Genomic DNA, 20,677 nt, shown 5'->3' on the forward strand with positions numbered 1-20,677 from the left:
ATCCCAAACTCGAAAGGGGTAAAACAAGGGTGTATTCTTGCTCCCTTTCTATTTAATTTATTTTTATCAGACTTGCCAGATCACCTCCAAAAAATAGAATCACATGCCCCTAAACTTAATCAGAAACCAGTTCCTCTCTTATTATACGCAGACGATGCTGTCCTACTATCATTAACGAGCTTGGGTCTGAAACGTCTTATATCTTCTCTGATCCTTTACTGCGAATGTAACAAACTCTCTATAAATTATGAGAAGACAAAAATTTTGGTCTTCTCGAATGGTTGGAAATTAGAGAAATGGAAAATAAGAGGGCAAGAAATCCAACAAGTGAAAATCTATAGGTATCTGGGAATCTTATTCCAGAGCAATTTAGGGTGGGCAAATCATCGCACAAATGCCATAAAACAGGCAAAGTGTACCTCATCAGCAGTTGCCCGTTTTTATTATCAGAAAGGTAATCAATTTATTCCTGCGGCCAATCAGATATTTCAAACAAAAGTGCAATCCCAGATATTCTATGGAATCCCGCTATGGGTCCAAGCATATAACAGTGATTTAAAAAAGATTCACTCCAGCTTTCTGAGACGTATCCTTGGACTCCCAGCTGTGATCAAATATGAAACAATGTGTGCAGAAATAGGCATACACACAATGGAATATTGGGCATGGTCCACCTCAATAAAGTACTGGTTACGCTGCCATTTTCGCTGCCCTCCATCAAGTCTGCTCGCTGATTTGCTCAAAGACTCCTATAAATCAAGATGGTATCAGTACCTCGAAAAAAAGATTGAATCTTTAGGCATCGAGCTGGAGCCCCTGTACAATTCTAATGAGCAATACATTTTCCATAATATCCTAACTAGACTAAAGGATGTCGAGAGACAAAATATTATGGCAGCTGTAAACAAAATTTGCTCCCCCATATTCTATGATTTAAATATCCTAGACAGCAGAGCCAATTACGTCACTAAATTAATAATCCCAGCCCAACGTAGGGCTTTTATGCTGGCCCGGTTGAATGTTTTTCCCTCAGCATTTGTCAGGGGAAGGTATCAAAACATTCCTAGAAACAAGAGATTCTGCAGATGTTCTATGAATGTCCCGGACACTGTAGAGCATATTCTCTTTCATTGCCCATTGTACAGTATCCCACGTCAACGCGTGCTGTCCCCTCTTTTGGGTGGTCTGGAACCCCAGCAAGGTGAATGTGTGGGATTCTGCCTATCTGACGTCGACCAAAGGGTAACGGCGGGGGTAGCCGAGTTTTTGGCAGCAGTCCTCCAAGGAGCAGGTTAACAACGAAAACCACTGATTTTATATGTATATATATATATATGTATGTAGCCAACTGCTGCCTTTTATATATATTTCAAAGCTTTTATATGTTATTTCCTCTTTTATGGTTTTATTTGCACAATGCCTAATAAAGGTTTGATAAGTACCTTTCCAGAATACCTCACTTCTAACCCTTCCTCAAAACACACCTCTTCCATGAAGCCTTTAGCAAACCTGCCCCCCACTTACCCTCGTACTGTATTCCAGCTAAGCCCAAGTACACATAACTTTACCCCCTTTTATACCCAGTAGATGGCTGTAATCTATGGGAGAGTCTTTCTTGAAAGTTCCAAAGATCTCAGAAGCCCACTCTGTGGTAATTTAGTGCAGGGCTTTTAGTGTGGCTGCTCCTGTTCTGTGGAACAGTGTTCCTGTTGAGATATGACATGCACCCACTATCTGCACTTTCTGGAAGCAACTGAAGATAATTTTTGTTCCCAGAGGCTTCCCCAGCTGCATAAATGGATCTTTACCATGAGTCTTTACTTGTTACAGGTTCAGAAGCATTTTAAATGTATTTGTTGTTTTCAGTTTTAAATTGATTTTAATTATTTGTAAATCGCCTTGTCACCTATTCTTCCCATTTACCCCTGCTTCCATTTCTCCAGGTGGGAGCCTCTAGAGTCTGGCCCGTTCTCCCACAGAATGGGCACAGATAACACTATATAAAGCTGCACTCACCTTTTTGGCAAGCATCCAGGTGAGGTAGGTTGCCATGGGTCAAATCATGACGAAGGTTCACAATCCAGACTGGGATGTTTAGCTATAAAAGAGAACCAAATGGTCATTAACATCACATGGGCAAGGGGTAATACCTCCCTCACATTTGCTGGAGATGAATACTATCTGTGTCATCATTATCCAACTGCCTGCCTCTGTGTGTGTGTGTGTGTGTAATGTCTGCAGCCTGCAGAGACTTAATTCTCTGGAACCTTCCTACCTCTTTTGCTAGGCGTCTCAGTGGAATGACAACCGTTTTCTGCTTCCGCTCTGTGATAAGGTTCACAAACCTGCACATGAAAGAAAAAAATACCCAATACACAACTGATTCTAGTTTTTCATGATACATTTGTCTGAAAAAAAATGTTTCTAGGAATGCAGTCAAAATATAAAACTGGAATAAAGTTTTATTTTGTTTTCCTGAACTGAACCTGAACTGTTGTTTGAAAGTCTCCACTGAATGTGAATCCACACAAAAAATAAATAAATAAAAGTTAAGTCAATAATATCTGATGTGGTACACTAAAGGGTATCAATAGATTTAATCAGTATGAGCACAATGTACATGTCTCTGACTGTAAGATTAAAATTAACATTTCAAATTTATTACATACTCAGAATTCTTTTAGACCTATCAGCTCTGCCCCACAATACTAATCAAAACATGACTTAAATACTTAAGTTTGATTTCAAATTACTGTCACAGAATATCTGACTGGTAAATTCTTAATAGATGATAAAGGGCCATCTTCATATATGAGGATCAGACTGAATCAACAGCATTGTGCATTACCCTTTATACAATTCACCTAGGAACATATTGCTCTATTTATTTCAGAATTTTATAGAAGACCAGTCATATAATTCCAAAATTTGATGGTTGCTGGATGATGCAAACATGTTTGTTGCCTATAGAGCAGCTTCATTTGTGCTAGCATAAGAGAAAGTTGTGGGTCACATTTTTTATTTTGCCCCAAACAGTGTCAGCTGCCAAAAAGATTATTTAATCTAAGTGAATTGGGAACCTTACACTTTACTTTTTTTCTAATCTGCAGTTCTAAAAATGTGAAATGCCTTAAATCAATCATCTTGGATTGTCTGGTTTTGCTTTTATTATTTAAATCTAATTGAATGGCTGTATTAAAGTTCTCTCATGCAAGCTAGAACTGAACCTGTTGGTTCCTATGTGCCAACTCAGTTACTAAACATTTATTCACCTTAACTGAAATCAAAACAGAATTTCAGTTGTGGGCAAACCTGAGCTGGAGACAACACCCAAGAACTTAACGATTGGAATTTTAACGTATGCTGCAATTATGAATTATATATAGACCGAAAATGCTATAATGGTATGACAGCTTTCTACAAAGAAAGCCTAATCTCTCCCTGCTTAGCACTAGGGGTGTGGAATTACTGACTAGCACAAACACCCTTCCCAGCCCTCCAATTTTCCTTCCTCTGTCTACCCGTTCTTACCTCACAAGAGCTAGACCATACGTAAGGACCAGTTCATGGGACTTCAGAACACCAGAGGCATCTAGGAGTTTACAACGAATCAGATCCGCAGTGCACTCCACAGCTAATGGCATCCTATGCCCATACCTAGGTTTAAAGAGTGAAACACAGTGAGGCCAGGGTTGTCTCCATTCTGAAGACAAAAAGGATATACTTACCTCCTAGAGCAGTAGTTTTCAAACTCTGAGTTTAAGAAAACCCCTTCCTCAAGGAGACCTGTGAACTCCTTGAACTGTGGAAAAGTGGCACACAAATAAAATTATTTAAGTATGCCATTTTTTCCATCTGGAATTGCCAAAGATAGGTACTGTGTGAAATTGACCAGGATCTAGATCAGGGGTAGGGAACTTGTGGTCATGCAAATGTTGAATTCCAAATCCTATCAGCCAGAAGGATGACATGAGTTGTAGTCTAGCAACATCTGGAGTGCCATAAATTCCCCATCCTTGATCTAGATCAGTGGTTCTCAAAGGGTGTGGCAGCAGAGGAAGGTACCGTATTTTTCGCCCTATAAGACGCACTTTTCCCCCTCCAAAAATGAAGGGGAAATGTGGGTGCGTCTTATGGGGCGAATGCAGGCTTTCGCTGAAGCCTGGAGAGCGAGAGCGGTAGGTGCGCACCGACCCCTCTCGCTTTCCAGGCTTCGCGGACCTCTCCCCAAGCAGCGGGAATGCTCCCGCTGCTTGGGGAGAGTTGCCGGCATCCCGAAGCCTGCCCGCGCTGATCCCAGCGCCTGCAGGCTTCGCGGATCTCTCCGCAAGCAGCAGGAACGTTCCCGCTGCTTGGGGAGAGTTGCCGGCATCCCGAAGCCTGCCCGCGCTGATCCCAGCGCCGGCAGGCTTCGCGGATCTCTCCGCAAGCAGCGGGAACGTTCCCGCTGCTTGGGGAGAGTTGCCGGCATCCCGAAGCCTGCCCGCGCTGATCCCAGCGCCTGCAGGCTTCGCGGATCTCTCCGCAAGCAGCGGGAACGTTCCCGCTGCTTGGGGAGAGTTGCCGGCATCCCGAAGCCTGCCCGCGCTGATCCCAGCGCCGGCAGGCTTCGCGGATCTCTCCGCAAGCAGCGGGAACGTTCCCGCTGCTTGGGGAGAGTTGCCGGCATCCCGAAGCCTGCGCGCGCTGATCCCAGCGCCTGCAGGCTTCGCGGATCTCTCCGCAAGCAGCGGGAACGTTCCCGCTGCTTGGGGAGAGTTGCCGGCATCCCGAAGCCTGCGCGCGCTGATCCCAGCGCCTGCAGGCTTCGCGGATCTCTCCGCAAGCAGCGGGAACGTTCCCGCTGCTTGGGGAGAGTTGCAGGCATCCCGAAGCCTGCGCGCGCTGATCCTAGCGCCTGCAGGCTTCGCGGATCTCTCCGCAAGCAGCGGGAACGTTCCCGCTGCTTGGGGAGAGTTGCAGGCATCCCGAAGCCTGCCCGCGCTGATCCCAGCGCCTGCAGGCTTCGCGGATCTCTCCGCAAGCAGCGGGAATGTTCCCGCTGCTTGGGGAGAGTTGCAGGCATCCCGAAGCCTGCCCGCGCTGATCCCAGCACGCGCAGGCTTCGCGGATCTCTCCGCAAGCAGCGGGAACCACCGCTGGGCTCCCACGGCTTGCAGAGAGCTGCCTGTTTGGGGGCTGGGGTCGGGGGAAGCTCGGGCTGCCCCAGCCCCGCGCCTGGGGGGGGAAAATAATTTTTTCCCTTTATTTTCCCCCCAAAAAACTAGGTGCGTCTTATGGGCCGGAGCGTCTTATGGGGCGCAAAATACGGTACATGTGGCAGGAAGATTCAAGGACATTCAAAGAAACATTTAAACATTTCAGTGTAGTACAGTATCAATTTTTTTTTAAAAAAAAATGCAACCAGAAGCAGAATCCATGCCTCTGTTCAAGAGCATTGGCTACTCTACAGTTCTCCACAACTTAATCCTTGTGAACAGGGATTTTCAACAAATATGAAAGATCAGAAAAGATAAAGACTTCTTTGTGTTGTTTCTCTCAAATTAGACCTAATATAAATGAGATTACCTGGCAAAAGCAAGCTCACACCTCTTACTGAGTCTGTAGTTAAGATACATATGTAAGAAGCTCATTTATATTATATTTCGAGAATGATTCATGTTTCTTATGTAGCTGGATTGTTTTATATTTTCTGGATGTCCCATAATCATATTATAAAGTATTCATGTTCTGGAAACGATGCCTGGAAACGATGCCTTATGAGGAACGGCTAAGGGAGCTGGGCATGTTTAGCCTGGAGAAGAGGAGGTTAAGGGGTGATATGATAGCCATGTTCAAATATATAAAAGGATGTCACATAGAGGAGGGAGAAAGGTTGTTTTCTGCTGCTCCAGAGAAGCGAACACGGAGCAATGGATCCAAACTACAAGAAAGAAGATTCCACCTAAACATTAGGAAGAACTTCCTGACAGTAAGAGCTGTTCGACAGTGGAATTTGCTGCCAAGGAGTGTGGTGGAGTCTCCTTCTTTGGAGGTCTTTAAGCAGAGGCTTGACAACCATATGTCAGGAGTGCTCTGATGGTGTTTCCTGCTTGGCAGGGGGTTGGACTCGATGGCCCTTGTGGTCTCTTCCAACTCTATGATTCTATGATTCTATGATTCTATGTTATAAAGCAAGCATTGATGGGAGCTGTTTCTTTTTGTTTTCCAATGCATTTCTTATCAATAAAAAATTTAGTGAGGTGCAAGCAAATTTTTATTCTGAAAGTGTGTCCCAGAGAAAAAAGTTTGAGAACCACTGATCTAAATTCAAGAGAAAAGCCAAGAGCTTGGGACTGAGAAAAGAATAGGTGCTGCTAAGCAGAGGAGGAGTGGACAGAGGTCTTCACCCCTAGCAATCATAGGTTTCCAAACTGTGTGTCAGTTGCAGTGTGTAGATGTGCCATGTGAATACTCCCCGCACTTCTCCCGGGACTGAAAGGGGATAGTTTAACCTTCAGTTTGCCGAATTACTGTGTCGCGAAATTATGCATGTCTAAAAAGTGTGTCACCAACATGTAAAGTTTGGAAAGCTCTGGGATAGAGTCTGACTCACCTTATCCCCTGCCATCCTTCCCTTGCACTTCAGGTACCTCCCCACGCTGCTTGCTGTCTCTATAATCTGTTCACATTCCCTCTTACCTGCTTTTCCAAGCAGATATTCGGTCCAACGCATGCTGTTGTATCTCACGGTCCCCACAGTATAGGCCCACCATTACTTGGTCCCATTCAGCTTTGCTCTCCCAAGCCACGACACTCTGTGGCCTCTTCCGCCAAGACATCTGCTTCCATCCTGGGGTTGTGCTACTGGGACCACTAGCCATGCTGCGGCTACACTCTTCAACAACCTCCGCAGATCCAACACTATCAGATCTAAGGATAAAACAAAACCTTTGTGAGCTGAAACACACCAAAGTCAATGTCTCATATGCGTTCTCAAGCTGACAAATGCTGTTCCTACATCCCACACAAGTTCAAAGGTCAGCTTGGACAAAACTGGCATTTACTCAACTTCCAGTAGGCAGCTGTGCTGCTCTGTTGCAGCATAAACCAAAGAACGTCTTGAAGCACCTTTAACACAATTAAATTCTTTAGCCTATACTTGATGCTGTTTTCCTGCATTTCTGTGGCGGTCCTATATCCAATTATCTATCTAATCATACACACATAAATAAACATAACTGTTTGTGTGGTGCATATATAAATATGAAAAGACATTTTTAACTATTCATACAGCCCTGGCAAGATCCTGTTAATCACTAAAATCATACACTGATGACAATTACTAACAGTTTTGCATGCGCTCTCTCTCTATATATATCACACGCACACTTACACTCAAGTCTCTGCTGCGTTTGCTGCATTTAAAAGTAAAGGTAAAGGTAAGGAGACCCCTGACCATTAGGTCTAGTCGTGACTGACTCTGGGGTTGCGGCGCTCATCTCGCTTTCTTGGCCGAGGGAGCCAGCATACAGCTTCCGGGTCATGTGGCCAGCATGACAAAGCTGCTTCTGGCAAACCAGAGCAGTGCACAGAAACGCCGTTTACCTCCCCGCCAAAGCGGTACCTATTTATCTACTTGCACTTTTGACGTGCTTTTAAACTGCTAGGTTGGCAGGAGCAGGGACTGAGCAACGGGAGCTCACCCCGTTGCGGGGATTCGAACCACTGACCTTCTGATCGGCAAGTCCTAGGCTCTGTGGTTTAACCCACAGCACCACCCGCGTAGCAATTCATACCTTCACATTATACATACATCACACAAAATACATATTTCAGATGTATACACTTAAACATATACACTAACACACATAAAGTTTATAAATTAGGATCACTATATTTAGTAGTATTTATAGTAGTAGATAGGTAGCCGTGTTGGTCTGCCATAGTCAAAATAAAAAAATTCCTTCCAGTAGCACCTTAAAGACCAACTAAGTTAGTTCTTGGTATGAGCTTTCGTGTGCATGCACACTTCTTCAGATACACGTATGTATCTGAAGAAGTGTGCATGCACACGAAAGCTCATACCAAGAACTAACTTAGTTGGTCTTTAAGGTGCTACTGGAAGGAATTTTAGTAGTATTTATGTGATTCTATGTTGTTTTAAACTGCATTGAGTTGAACTACTGTAAGGCCGCCGCCAGCACATGGAACAATAATTCCTACGAATACATTCATATACTGTATTTACTGACGTACATACAACACACACGCACACACTGTGTGGCGATACCCGTGTTCCATATACACATACGATGCAAAACCACCACTTAGGTCCCCACCGCCCTATTTAGGTCCCCACCGCCCATCCCGTCCCCCACGTCCACCTTATGCTGAGCAGACCCGCCGCACACACTTATATCCTGCGCCGATGGGACCGGCTAAGGACGAGCGAGGCTCCCCAGCCCCTCCAAAGTCAAGAAGAGAGTAAGCCGTCCAGGGGGGAAAGAAAACGAGCGGGAGACAAAGCAAGACCAATTACAGCGGCAGGGGCGGGGCGAAGGAAGCTAGGGAGCAATCTGACTGTGTGCGCGGCGCCCCCTGCGACACGGAAGCGGATATGAGGGAGAAGGCATAGACAAGACTGCGGCAAGACTGTCCCCAGCGGCTGAGCTTCCGGGGCTTTCCAGGCTTAGTGTTTGTGGTTGCCGGTCTTCACCTGGGCGGAAGTGACGGTTGCCCATAGCAACGGCACGGGATTCCAGGGTTTTAAGGGGAGCTGCGGTTGGGCGGAAGCCTCTTATGTTTTCCTCAGGCGGGGGCGCAAGCGCACAAGCATGCCATTCTCGCGTGAAAGGCATCAGTACTGAGAGGTGACTCAGGTGGGTAAGAGATATAAGCATCTTACGAGTTTATTTAGGCTTCATCCATTTTTTCATCCAGGCTGGTGTACCTGGCTCTCCCCGTTCCCGATTTATATCCCCACGACAACCCTGTAATACCTCAGGCCGAGAGGCAGTAGCTGAGTGGGAATAGGGAACCCTGGTCTCCTCCAGGCCCAACCACTAGGCCAAACTGCCTCTCACAGCCCTGTTAAACTTTCAGCAAAAGTTTTTGATGAAAGGACAACCCCCCCCAAAACTTTTCACACAAAAATGAGATCCAGGTTCCAATGCCTCCCCTTCAGCTAATATTTGTGAGGAAGTCATGGCAGGGGATCTACTGCAGCTGCTGTTGCGACACCAGATCCTTGAACCCCTCCATTGTTTTCAACAGTCCCCTCTCAGCCCTGCCCACATTATAACCTGGCAGTAATTTCCCTGATTCGTAAGACTGAAACCTGCTTTATACGAATGAATCCCCCAAATGCCTTTTGATACCAAGTACTCAATATTGTTTATTGTGGCAGCACCTACACCTTGGAACTCTGCCTGTTGGGACCCAAACAAGCGCTGTACTGAACTCGGCCATGAAGGTTGCTGGGTGATGGCAGGCCTGGATAAATGTCCCCTCAAAATTTGAAAGTGCATAAAAAATCTGACTCTTCCTGTACAGTTGTTGCTTACTCTGGCTCAGCTTCTCCTATTCTGAAGATGCATCTTTAAACATGCCCATGCTTACAGACTCCAGTACTCTCTAAGGAATTTTATAACAGTTAGGATTGGCCAAGGCCCTTGTCTCGCTATGCAACAGTGAGATTCAGAGGGACATGGAAATGATCACTCCTGAGTGATTTCTCTGCTACTGTGGAGCACATTCAGTTCCCCTGATATACCGGAGAGTATACATGAAATGAAGCAGGCAGGCAGGATGACAGAGCATAGGTGGTGGAAGTCCCACCACAAAGATATCCAAACACAGGCAATCATGCCTACTCTGTGACTGTGAAAACACAAAGCGGGCCTACTCCATTCCTTCCAAGTCATCATCAAGAAATCAGTTGGTGGAGTTTTTCAGGGTGGTCAGCAGGCTGTTGGCACCTATATCAGTGGAGTGGGCCCAGGACACTTCAGAGACCTTCTGTGAGTTGCTTGCTAGGCACTTTGAGGGCAAGGTTTATTCATCTCCATAGTGAGCTAGATGCTGTGATTGATGTATTCCCAATATAGGTTTCAAGCACTCCAGCAAGCCATGTTTTGTGGGATCAGTTTCAGCTTTTGTAGCCTGATGATGTTGGCAGGGTACTTGTGAATATGTACCCAACAACGTGTCATTTGCACCCTTGCCCTTCATGAGGGGGTGATGTTGCTCACATAGAAGGAGGTAATAGTTCAACCACTCCTGGGGGGGGGGGGAAACCCACCCTGGACCAGATGGCATTTAACAACTACTGCTCTGTCGTAGATAGATACCACCTTTTGGGACAAGGGATTTATGTGATGCAACTGCATGTGTTCCTGGAGAAAACAATATGTAGACACATTTCAATCTGGATTCAATCTGCTTTGGTCACCCTGGTGAATGACAACTATTGGGAGATGGAGAATATGACCCTGTAGCTCTAACGAAATCTCTTATTGGCTTTTGATACCATTAACCATGGTATTCTCCTGAACCATCTATGAGACATGGGTGTAAAGAAGAGATGTTACTCAGAAGAGTCTCTTCCATGCCATTCCTGGCCCCATTGCTCACAACAGCTCCTGCAGTGCTTTCCTTAAAAAAAAAAAAAAGAAGTTCAGCTGCTTTAAAATAAATTGAAAAGAATAATTGCAAACTGAACACCCCATCCCCTCCACCTTTCCCCAACCTAAAGGCATAGTTCAGATGTCGTATAAGCACTGAAGTGGAGGCTGAATGTTACTAATATCAGCATGAAGGAAAATACTAATGCAACCACATATTATGGAATTTAGCAAGCACAGTGCTCTTCTACCTGGTCGTTTCTGGTATTGCCCCTTTTTAGGTCACAGCCTCAGAAAAGAGAGGAAATGACCAATTAACAATCAAACCTAGCCATCCTGGACCAATGTACCTCACACCTCCAACCAACCCACTGAAATTTCTTTAGAGTTTAAAGTCAGTTCCCCAGCTCCTTGCTTCTCCCTGAGAATAAATTACTGTGTTTGCCCACCCTGACTTTAGACCTCCAGTAGCATGGTTCCAAGCAGCAGCAGGAGGAAACAGTGACCTTGCAGGACTCAAAAACTTCTCCAAAGCAGCACTAAGGAATATTTTGCAAGGGAGAAATAGTGGACAGGAATACTGTGTAGTGGGGAAAGGCTCCAGGGTGGGGTGTGATCTGCAGGTGGGAAGCAGGTGGGGGAGGGCTAAGTAGGCAAAAGATCACTAATAACCACCAGTACAACCAGGGAAATTTCATTGCTTGATATGTTCCATGTTGCAGACCAACCATATTCATGGCCCTCTGCCCTGCCTGGTCTCACACATTTTAATAAGCAAGTGTTCCTGGAAGTGTGGCAAAAAACAACAACAACCTTCCATTAGTTTTTTGATCAGGCATAATGGGATTAGTAGTAAACTAGGAGCCTGCAAAAAGCATTTCCAGTTTATTCCCTTTGTGCCTCACTAAAGGGATTGAGCATAGCAGGGCAGGAACCAAGGAAGGATGTACAGCAGCAGATTTACATAAAGGCTGCATTCACACTATGTATTTAAAGCACATTTAAAACATTCTACCCCTCTTCCTCCCCCCCAAAAAAGAATCCTAGAAAGAGTTGTTTGTGTAGGGTGCTGAGACCTGTGAGCTCTGAACTATTGTTCACAGGATTCTTGGGGGTCATAGAATCATAATTATAGAGTTGGAAGGGACCTCAAGGGTCATCTTGTCCAACCCCCTGCAATGCAGGAATATCAGCTAAAGCAACCATAACAAATGGCCATCCAACCACTTCCTTTGTTATGCTAAGAACCCTACATATTTGACTCACTAAGAAGCTGGCCTGGCTTCCTCAACAATTGAATCCTCCATTAGATTTTTAACCCTTGTCAAGTTCAGGACCTCAAGAATTATAAGGGACTCAGACATCATGCAGTCTAACCCCCCAAACTTACAACAAAACAGACAAACAAATGTTTCCACTCCCTGTAATGAATGCATTGCCAACTAAATACAGTGGTACCTCGGGTTACATACACTACGGGTTACAGACTCCACTAACCCAGAAATAGTGCATTGGGTTAAGAACTTTGCTCCAGGATGAGAAGAGAAATCGAGCTCCGGCAGTGCGGCAGCAGCAGGAGGCCCCATTAGCTAAAGTGGTACCTCAGGTTAAGAACAGTTTCAGGTTAAGAACGAATCTCTGAAACGAATTAAGTACTTAACCTGAGGTTCCACTGTATCTCGCATGTGCCCTTGTTTTAAGAGAATCAGCTATGACCGAGGAGCCCAACGCCTGGAGAGTTAACTCACAGGTGTGGCCTGGCTGAAGGACTTTAATTTCTACTCTGTGCAGGTTCCGAGGCCTCATCAATAATAAAGTGCAATTCACTGTTAACTAAGCTTGTGTTACGTTCATACATAAATAGCAGAAAGTGCCCCCCGCCCCAGTAGTCATTTTTATCTGCTCTCAGAAGGTGGAATATTAGCAGCCCAGTAGAGGGCATTCTCTGGCAGCTCTATAGATGTATAAATCCCTCCCCAAAGAGCTAAATCTGGCACCTGCATTATATAGTTTTTGTGGTATGCTGAAGACACAGATCTTTAACCTGTCTTTGTCAGCATAGATTTGTGTTTTCACAACCCATCCTGTGACTGCAATTTGTTTTAACTGTTTTTAATATTGAATTTTAGCAAGACAAACAAGCCATTCCTTCCCTTGTCTGGCTCTTTTAAATTTGTTTGTAAATTCAGATCGAGACCTGAATAACAAGGAATGGTATGGCATCTTTTGACAGGGGCCCAGGCCACAACTGCCAAATTCTGGAAGGCTTTTGATCTCAATAATCTTGATTTTTGCTATTCCAAGGCTTGGCCCTTCTTGAAAAGATCTTGCATAAGCAAAAGTGCCCAGGGGCATAAGTGTTCAAGATCCCTTCTTGGCCATTTGATCTCATTTTATTTTTTTATATACAAACACAGCGACTCAGGAATGTCAGGTACCACAGATCTATACAAGTGTCCTAATTTATTACAGCCCAGTGTTGTTTATTTCTTTGAAATGGACTGAGACCATAGAACCCTTTGGTAATTACAGACAACACATCCTTTCCCTCTCAGTATGCTTTATTATTAGCTTAGTAAATCACAGCTGCATTCTACATTTCTTTATTGACAATTGTGACAACTAATCTTTGTTTTTAGAAACCAATCTTTTATTTATTTTTTCTGTACAGTCATACCTCGGGTTAAATATGCTTCAGGTTGAGCATTTTCAGGTTATGCTCCGCGGCGACCCGGAAGTAACGGAACACATTACTTCCGGGTTTCGCTGCATGCGCAGACACTCAAAATGACGTCATGCGTGGAAGCGGCGAATCGCAGCACGCGCAGATACGGGTTGTGTTCGCTTCAGGATGCGAACGGGGCTCCAGAACGGATCCCATTCGCATCCAGAGGTACCACTGTATTTGCCTCTTGTTGTTAATGAAAATACTTTGAACAAAGATTGAATTTTGAATTGTCATAATCCATCCTGGGTAGGCTGATGAAGGTGTGGTGACAAATTTTATCACCATCCCTGACTTTTTCCTTTCAAAGGTAAAAGTCATGTCTGTTCCTCCTCCCCACTTTTGCTTCAGGCCCCAACCATTGCTGCCAAGTGGCCCTTAGATGGTTGTGCCATGCAGCCTGCAGACTGAAAAAAGTTTCCCACATGTGTTCTAACTGGAGAGGCAAGGAATTGAACCTAGAACCTTTCACATGCAAAGCATGTAAATTAACACTGTCCCCCTCCCCCGACCCTTTCACCAGAAAACCACATAATTTCTTTCACAGTACTGTACTAGCAATCCAGGGGATGCAGAACTCTGAGAGACTTTCATAACTGCATGCCACTCTGCTGCAGAGGGATCTTTGCTCTGCTGGCAGCAATTGTTTATGATCCTTTTGGTCAGAGAGGGCTGCATGACTTCAACCTGTTATTGTGCACGTTTCGAAAGCAGGAACACTTGATCACCAGTGTCGTGTCAGAGAGTGTCCCAAAAGGTGGGTTCAGAAGATAGGTAAAGGTACCCCTGCCCGTACGGGCCAGACTTGACAGACTGTAGGGTTGTGCGCTCATCTCACTCTAGAGGCCGGGAGCCAGCGCTGTCCGCAGACACTTCCGGGTCACGTGGCCAGTGTGACAAAGCTGCTCTGGCGAGCCGGCACCAGAGCACCAGAGCAGCACACGGAACGCCGTTTACCTTCCCGCTATAAAGCAGCACCTATTTATCTGCTTGCACTTAAGAGTGCTTTCGAACTGCTAGGTGGGCAGGAGCTGGGACCGAACGACGGGAGCTCACCCCGCCGCGGGGATTCGAACCGCCGACCATATGATCGGCAAGTCCTAGGCGCTGAGGTTTTACCCACAGCGCCACCCGCGTCCCGGGGTTTAGAAGATAGTTCAGTACAATTAAATTAAATTTGTCTTTAAATCTGATTTAGGCAGGCACGGCTCTGTGAGAGAGATTACAGCTAATGTTTATTTGCCAGCCAGGGAAAGGTTTGTTTTTTTTACAAGCCCAAGAGGCTGCAAAATTGAAAAATGCCTCCTAACAAATTAATTAGTCTGTAAGCATCCTTCAGCTTTTTGTAGGTAGCACATTAGACATGTGGGGAGGACAAAGGAGGAGAATCTGTAGCAGAATCCCTTTTTCCTTCTGACTCTTTGGAGACAATGACAGCAGCACACAGGTTCCTTGGGGATGAATGTCGTTTGCTGCCAGCACTGGCCAAGGCCAATTAAGGATGATCAAAAGCTCCTTCCTAAAAATTCTAGCCTCCAGCTTGTTCATAATCAAATTAAACCATAAAAACTGCATTTAGCAGTCGATTTTCTGGTCCTTTGAGGTGCTGCTGCTGGAGTTGGGCAGATGTAATGTTCTCAGTCCCTTCACCCTGGGTCAGAGATTGGGACTGCAATCTCTACATGATGGCAAACCATGAGCTCCTTGGAGAAAAGGTGGTGTGTAAATGCAAATGATTATTATTATTATTATTATTATTATTATTATTTGTGTGCATAAAGCTTATGCAGAGTATGCCTGGTTTTATTGATCACGTGTTCCGATTTGTCAGGAGGTTATATAACAGTGAGCATTCAGCCTGATTTGTTTGTGCTGTGTTTATACATCTTCCTGTTATTCATTCATCCAATGACTCCAAGCTTGCAGGTTCGATCCCTATATGGGACAGCTACATATTCCTGCATTGGAGGGGGTTGGATTAGATAATCCTCCGGGTCCCTTCCAACTCTACAATTCTCTGATTCTATCATCCACACTTTCAGAGCATTTCCCTGTCGCTTTCCTAACTACAATTAGTCATGGTTTTTAAAAAGTGAATTTGTTGTGTTAGGATGACAGAGAACTTTAATACATTTTAATTACACAAATCAAAATCTTCAGTATTCCCTTGAATTCCCCCCTGCAAAATATTGACAGCTGACCTTAAATACAGAGAGTAAAGCCAATAGAGCAAGTCCTATTAGTGGGACTTACCGTATTTTTCGCTCTATAAGGCGCACCCGACCATAAGTCTCCTAGTTTTAGAGGAGGAGAACAAGAAAAAAAAAATCTCTCCCTCTCTGTGCAGCACTTCTCCAGCAAAGCAGGAGGAGAAATGGAAGGGGCTCCATTTCTACTCCCGCTTCGCTGAAGGGGCGCTGCGCAGAGAGAGAGGCTCCTGCTGCGCTCAGGAGGCTTCGGATGGCTATCCCTGAAGCCAGGAGAGCAAGAGGGATCAGTGCGCACTGATCCCTCTTACTCTCCTGGCTTCAGCGAAAGCTGCACAGCCTACATTCGCTCCATAAGACGCACACACATTTCCCCTTCCTTTTTAGGAGGGGAAAAGTGCGTCTTATAGAGCAAAAAATACGGTAATTCTCAGGAAACATGCAGGGGTTTGTGCTGGGCAAGTATGTTGGCCATATGTCTCTCTTTGCATTGGACAAACCTATCTTTGAAGGCATCCTACTTTTCAGAATGAAAAGAAATCCCAACATTCCTGACCATTGGCCATGCTGGCTAGGGCTGATGGGAATTGTAGCCCAACAGTGTCTCAGGATCATCAGCGTGGTACAGACAATACTGGGCAAGGTGGATCAATGGCTTGACTCAGAAGCTTCCTATGTCCCTGTGCACATTTGACAATCTGCCCAATGAGACATTTTCAAGCATTATACCACCACATGGGGCCTCCACCACATAACAAAAACAAGAGCTTTGTGGCATCTTAACATATCTTAACATAAACATTATGGCATAAGCCTGCATATGACAAAGTGAACTAGCCCTGTAGAAGCTTGTGTCATAACAAAATTTCTTAGCCGTTGTTCTCTGTTGTTTATTCTGCAACCCACTCACATAGCCTGCCTCTTTGGAATTCGTTATGCAGACACATTTCCAGTATGGCTGTCATTGTGTTTGAATTGTAGCATTGTAGTCCATTCTGTTGTTCTTGAGTTACACAAAATGCAGCCATCCTCCCATCTGATTGAAATGCCAGGCCCCTCGCTGAATGATGATTTAATAAGTTCCATGAGCAATCCTGGCCGTCACAGCAAATTTCAGCAATGGAGTGGTGTGAATCAGCAATGGAGAAGCAAAACACACCAAAGAGCTTTCATTTCCAGGCCAGGTTCTCAGCCTTAGTTGCTGGAAAGATCTTTCTTTTTCCTCCCACAATTTCTCCTTTCTGAACAAGCTCAACATTTATTGGCTATGTGGATGCAAAGTGAGCTAACTTAACCCTTCAGTTAAGAAGAAACACTCATCAATAGTGCTTGTTTTTTGTTTTTTAAAAAAGACAAATAAAAATTCCAGATTTTATTTTTTATTTTATTTTTTAAATAATATTTATTGAAAAAAGAGTTTTCTCAAAATTAGAAAGATAAAAAACAAAATTACAGAAAGAAAAAACAACAACAAAAAAGAAAAAGAAAAAGCAAACCATCATTTTCAAATTATCCATTTTCGTTACCTTCTTTCCATGACCTCCTCCTCCTCCCTTCTCTTGTATCTTGATTTAAAATTGTCACAGCAAATCCTTTTCATAATTCATAATATTCTGTCATTACGTGTCAGGGAACTGCCATCGGAGGGACAGGTGGTGGAAGGGCTCACGGAGGCTGGGAGAGACCCAGCAGCTGAAGCAGGAACCAGCAGGGGGAGAGGTGGGTCTCTGAGGGAAAGCGAGCAAGAGGGAGGGCTCAGGGACACGTCCAGTGAGAACAGTGGGGAGGTTTCTGAACCTCTCATAGGGAGACCCACTCCTCGCCGGAAACTGTCACGCCGCGAGTCCAGAAGACGTGTTTCCGTTAAGGAGCTTTTATGCTGGAAGCGATTCCGAAAGCAACCACTGTCGGAATCTGCAAGTGACTAGAGCAGCCATGTCTGAGGGGCTCCGTCACAGACAGAGGTTTGTGGACTTGAACAAACTCTGAGGGACTACGATTTTACGCACAAACAGCTCATCATCCCATCACATTACGTTACCTTACTCTATTATCATCTTATCTTATAAAAAGTCTTAAAACTTAAAACTTAAATATTATCTTTACCAACTTCTCATAACCATTACCTTTTTACCTAGTTCTTAAAACATTTTTTACAAGAGCCAAGTAATTTCGTTTCAACATTTCCCCAACATTCATAAAACATTTCTAGTAATAGAAAAAAAAGAGAATAAAAAACAATCCAATCTTCTTCCAGCATCCCCTCCCCCCGGTCCCAGGATTGTCAGTCCTTTTTATCCCATTATTCTGGCACATTAACCTGGTGTTCTTACATCCAAGGCCTTCAAATCTCTTCCATGTCCCTTCCGCAGCTCTTATTCATATTTTCCTTTCACTTGTGGGAACTCCAGCTTAGTAATGTTTTTGACCCTTTTCAACAAATCAGCCCCTTTCTCATAGATTTTATTTTTTAATTTAAAAACAAGCACTTACAAAAACTGTGAGTAGCAGGCAATTGCCTCATTTGGATGTAGCAGTAAATTATGATTTGGCATTAAATAGGTTTGCGATATTTTGAAGAGCAAAAAGGGGACACATTTTCTGTGATACATTTGTAGGTGGGCTGGGGGGGGAATAGTAGTAATAAGATAAAAGGTGTATTGAAATATTTAATAATGGTAATGAAAATGAAAATGATTGTAAAAAATGAAAATGGAGAGTGATAAATAAGAGATGTCAGTTAAAGTGGAGTAGAAAAAGAAGGGGAGATATAGTTAAAAGAAGAAGAGGATTCCGCCCGCCCCCCCCCCAAGAAATGGAAGAAAAGAGGGAAAATGATTAAAAATACAAAAACAAAGCAACAATAGGGAGAATCATTTTTTAAATATATATATATATATATAAGGATGGGGATGGTTACTGCTGCCTCCAGAAGTTGGAGCCATTACTGAGGCAGCATCCTTGAGGGCTCAGACCTTCCCCATGGCTGCTGGCATATTCGGTCTCCTCTGCACTCGTCCACCAAAATGTAGTAGTAGTAGTAGTAGTAGTAGTAGTAGTAGTAGTAGTAATAATAATAATAATAATAATAATAATAATAATAATAATAATAATGGACCAAACCAAGCAACTGAAGGCAAAACAAAACAAATTACTGATGGGGCGGGGTCTGATCTGTAGTAGCAGGCAGCTGTGGTCCTGGGGGAAGCAGTGCCAGGAGCCACTGCGCTCTCTCCCCAGAACCTCGACGGTCTCATTTTGCGGCCTCAACTTTCTTGTGGCAGGTTGGCTCTCTCCAGCAACACAACCATTATGTCCCTCACACACCTTCACAGATTACTGGGCTTGGAGCATGTTGGGGACTCGTGCTCCACAGTGCCACGCAGGAGCACCCTAGGGATGTGGCTAGGGCTTCCCTGCATACCCAAGCCCCACTAGAGCAAGCCGGTTCCCAGCCGAGAAAGCCCTTTCCCCTGTGCTGCTCCTGCTCCTCCATGCCCTGGTGCCAGTCATGCTTCTCTGGCTGCTCCTGTTCGTCCTGCTTGGTCTGGGCCAGGCACCGTGGCCGGGAGGTGTCTCAATAGCCTGTGGAGCCTTGGCAATGCGCAGTGGTAGCAGCCATTTGGAGGAGGAGGAGAGGCCACAGGTGCAGGTCTAGGAAAGAGACCCGTGGTGCCCATACAGTGGTACCTCGGGTTACAGATGCTTCAGGTTACAGACTCCGCTAACCCAGAAATAGTACCTCAGGTTAAGAACTTTGCTTCAGGATGAGAACAGAAATCATGCAGCAGCAGGAGGCCCCATTAGCTAAAGTGGTGCTTAAGGTTAAGAATAGTTTCAGGTTAAGAACAGACCTTCAGAACAAATTAAGTTCTTAACCCAAGGTACCACTGTATAAGGTGCTGAGCAAAGACCCCAATGACGAAGGAATGGCGGTGGTGCAGAGCGGGAACCCTGCTTCTGCAGCCCTGTGCACTGTGCAGCTGCAAAGCACACCTCTTACCTGGGTGCGCCCTGCTGGCCATTGTGTTCCTCAAAGGCAGCATCCTTCTGGAGTGGGGCTGGCCTCCCCTGCTGGCAAAGGGAGAAGAAGACAATGAGGGCCATAAGGCTCCTGCCTCCGCTGCTGAATTTGGCCTGCTACCAAACCAAAAAACCCCAGACATTTTGCCAAGTTTTAAAAATCCTCCTGGACACAAATTTTACTCCAGTGAAAACCTGACATATGGCAATTATATGACTAGGCCACATGCTCCTCCTTTCCACTCTCTTCCCTTGAAGGAGGGCTCCAATGCGTTGGGGAGGTCTATGCTGTAGTTGAGGCAACCTGACAGTGAGGGTCCTGGAGATGATCCAAGCATGGGGTTTCCCCCTCAACCCACTCTCCAACTCATCCATCTCTGCAACAACAGCCGTGACCTCTGCCACCCTCGCCTCCCTCTCTACAACTGTTGGAGCATTCTTTGACACTTCCATGGTGCCTCATGTACCAGCTTCCGCAGCACAGTCAGACACTAGGAGGAGTCCTATCCAGAGGGGGGTGCCCTGTCCAGCATTCAGGGGGCAGAGACCCCCTCCCATCTAGATGCAAGAGGCTCCTATACCAAGCAAAGTGAGGGATTGCAGAAATGCTTGCTGCGCTAAGTTGAGGATAGCAAGGGTATGTGTCATTGTCGGATCAACGTCTAAGCCTTGAGAGCTAATTCACCTCCCTTTGTGTAGCTGAAGCTTGGATTAATTATGTGCATTCCCTGTTGTGCCTTAACCAGCGATTTGCATATGTATTGTAGGAATCTGGATATTAAAGCCTTTGAAAAGAATCCTCCTTCAAGCTCTTGTTCTTCAGCAACTGGGAGCCAGGTGTCAGAGGCAGTTGCCAGGGTCAGGTAAGTAATAACTCACAAGGTGCCGGTGAAGTTAACTCTTTATTCAAAGAAACAAAACAGCTCAAGCCTAATGAGCCTAGTAACTTTCCACAGTGAGGCAGTTACAAGGACTGAAGGTCCCCACCTTCCCACAGTTTCCTAAATCTCCTTCCTGGATCCTTCTCAAGCAACCTGAGTCTCCTTCTTCTTGCCTCTCTTTCATCTGTTCTCTTCATTCCTCTTCATGCTCTGGGAGACCAAGATGGTTGCAGCTGT

The 20,677-nt window shown here is 45.1% G+C and overlaps 2 protein-coding genes across 7 annotated transcripts in view; one reads left to right on the plus strand and one right to left on the minus strand.

The window, feature by feature from the left end:
* LAS1L (LAS1 like ribosome biogenesis factor) overlaps positions 1 to 8,515 on the minus strand; it is a 50,482-nt gene extending 41,967 nt beyond the window's left edge. The window contains exons 1-5 of one of the 2 annotated variants that reach the window (XM_081179323.1): positions 8,396 to 8,515; positions 6,682 to 6,912; positions 3,532 to 3,657; positions 2,276 to 2,345; positions 2,017 to 2,098 (exon numbers count right to left, since the gene is read on the minus strand). In XM_081179323.1, coding sequence (XP_081035449.1) covers positions 2,017 to 2,098; positions 2,276 to 2,345; positions 3,532 to 3,657; positions 6,682 to 6,863 — 460 coding nt within the window. In that variant the 5' untranslated portion in view covers positions 6,864 to 6,912; positions 8,396 to 8,515. Of the gene's footprint in view, positions 1 to 2,016; positions 2,099 to 2,275; positions 2,346 to 3,531; positions 3,658 to 6,681; positions 6,913 to 8,366 lie in introns of both variants that reach the window. The other variant, XM_081179322.1, reaches the window with a different exon arrangement.
* The window catches only part of LOC308578800 (uncharacterized protein), an 85,201-nt gene continuing 72,657 nt past the window's right edge, over positions 8,134 to 20,677 (plus strand). For 3 of the 5 annotated variants that reach the window (XR_014004105.1, XR_014004106.1, XM_081179371.1), the window contains exons 1-2: positions 8,624 to 8,852; positions 20,327 to 20,422. Coding sequence is in view for 1 of the 5 variants with exons in the window: in XM_081179371.1 (XP_081035497.1) it covers positions 8,782 to 8,852; positions 20,327 to 20,422 (167 nt within the window). In the remaining 4 variants the exon portion in view is untranslated. Of the gene's footprint in view, positions 8,235 to 8,333; positions 8,862 to 20,326; positions 20,423 to 20,677 lie in introns of those variants that run through there. The other 2 variants (XR_014004103.1, XR_014004104.1) reach the window with 2 other exon arrangements.

The sequence above is a fragment of the Podarcis bocagei genome, assembly GCF_964188305.1.
Source record: "Podarcis bocagei genome assembly, chromosome: Z".
Lineage (NCBI taxonomy): Eukaryota > Metazoa > Chordata > Lepidosauria > Squamata > Lacertidae > Podarcis > Podarcis bocagei.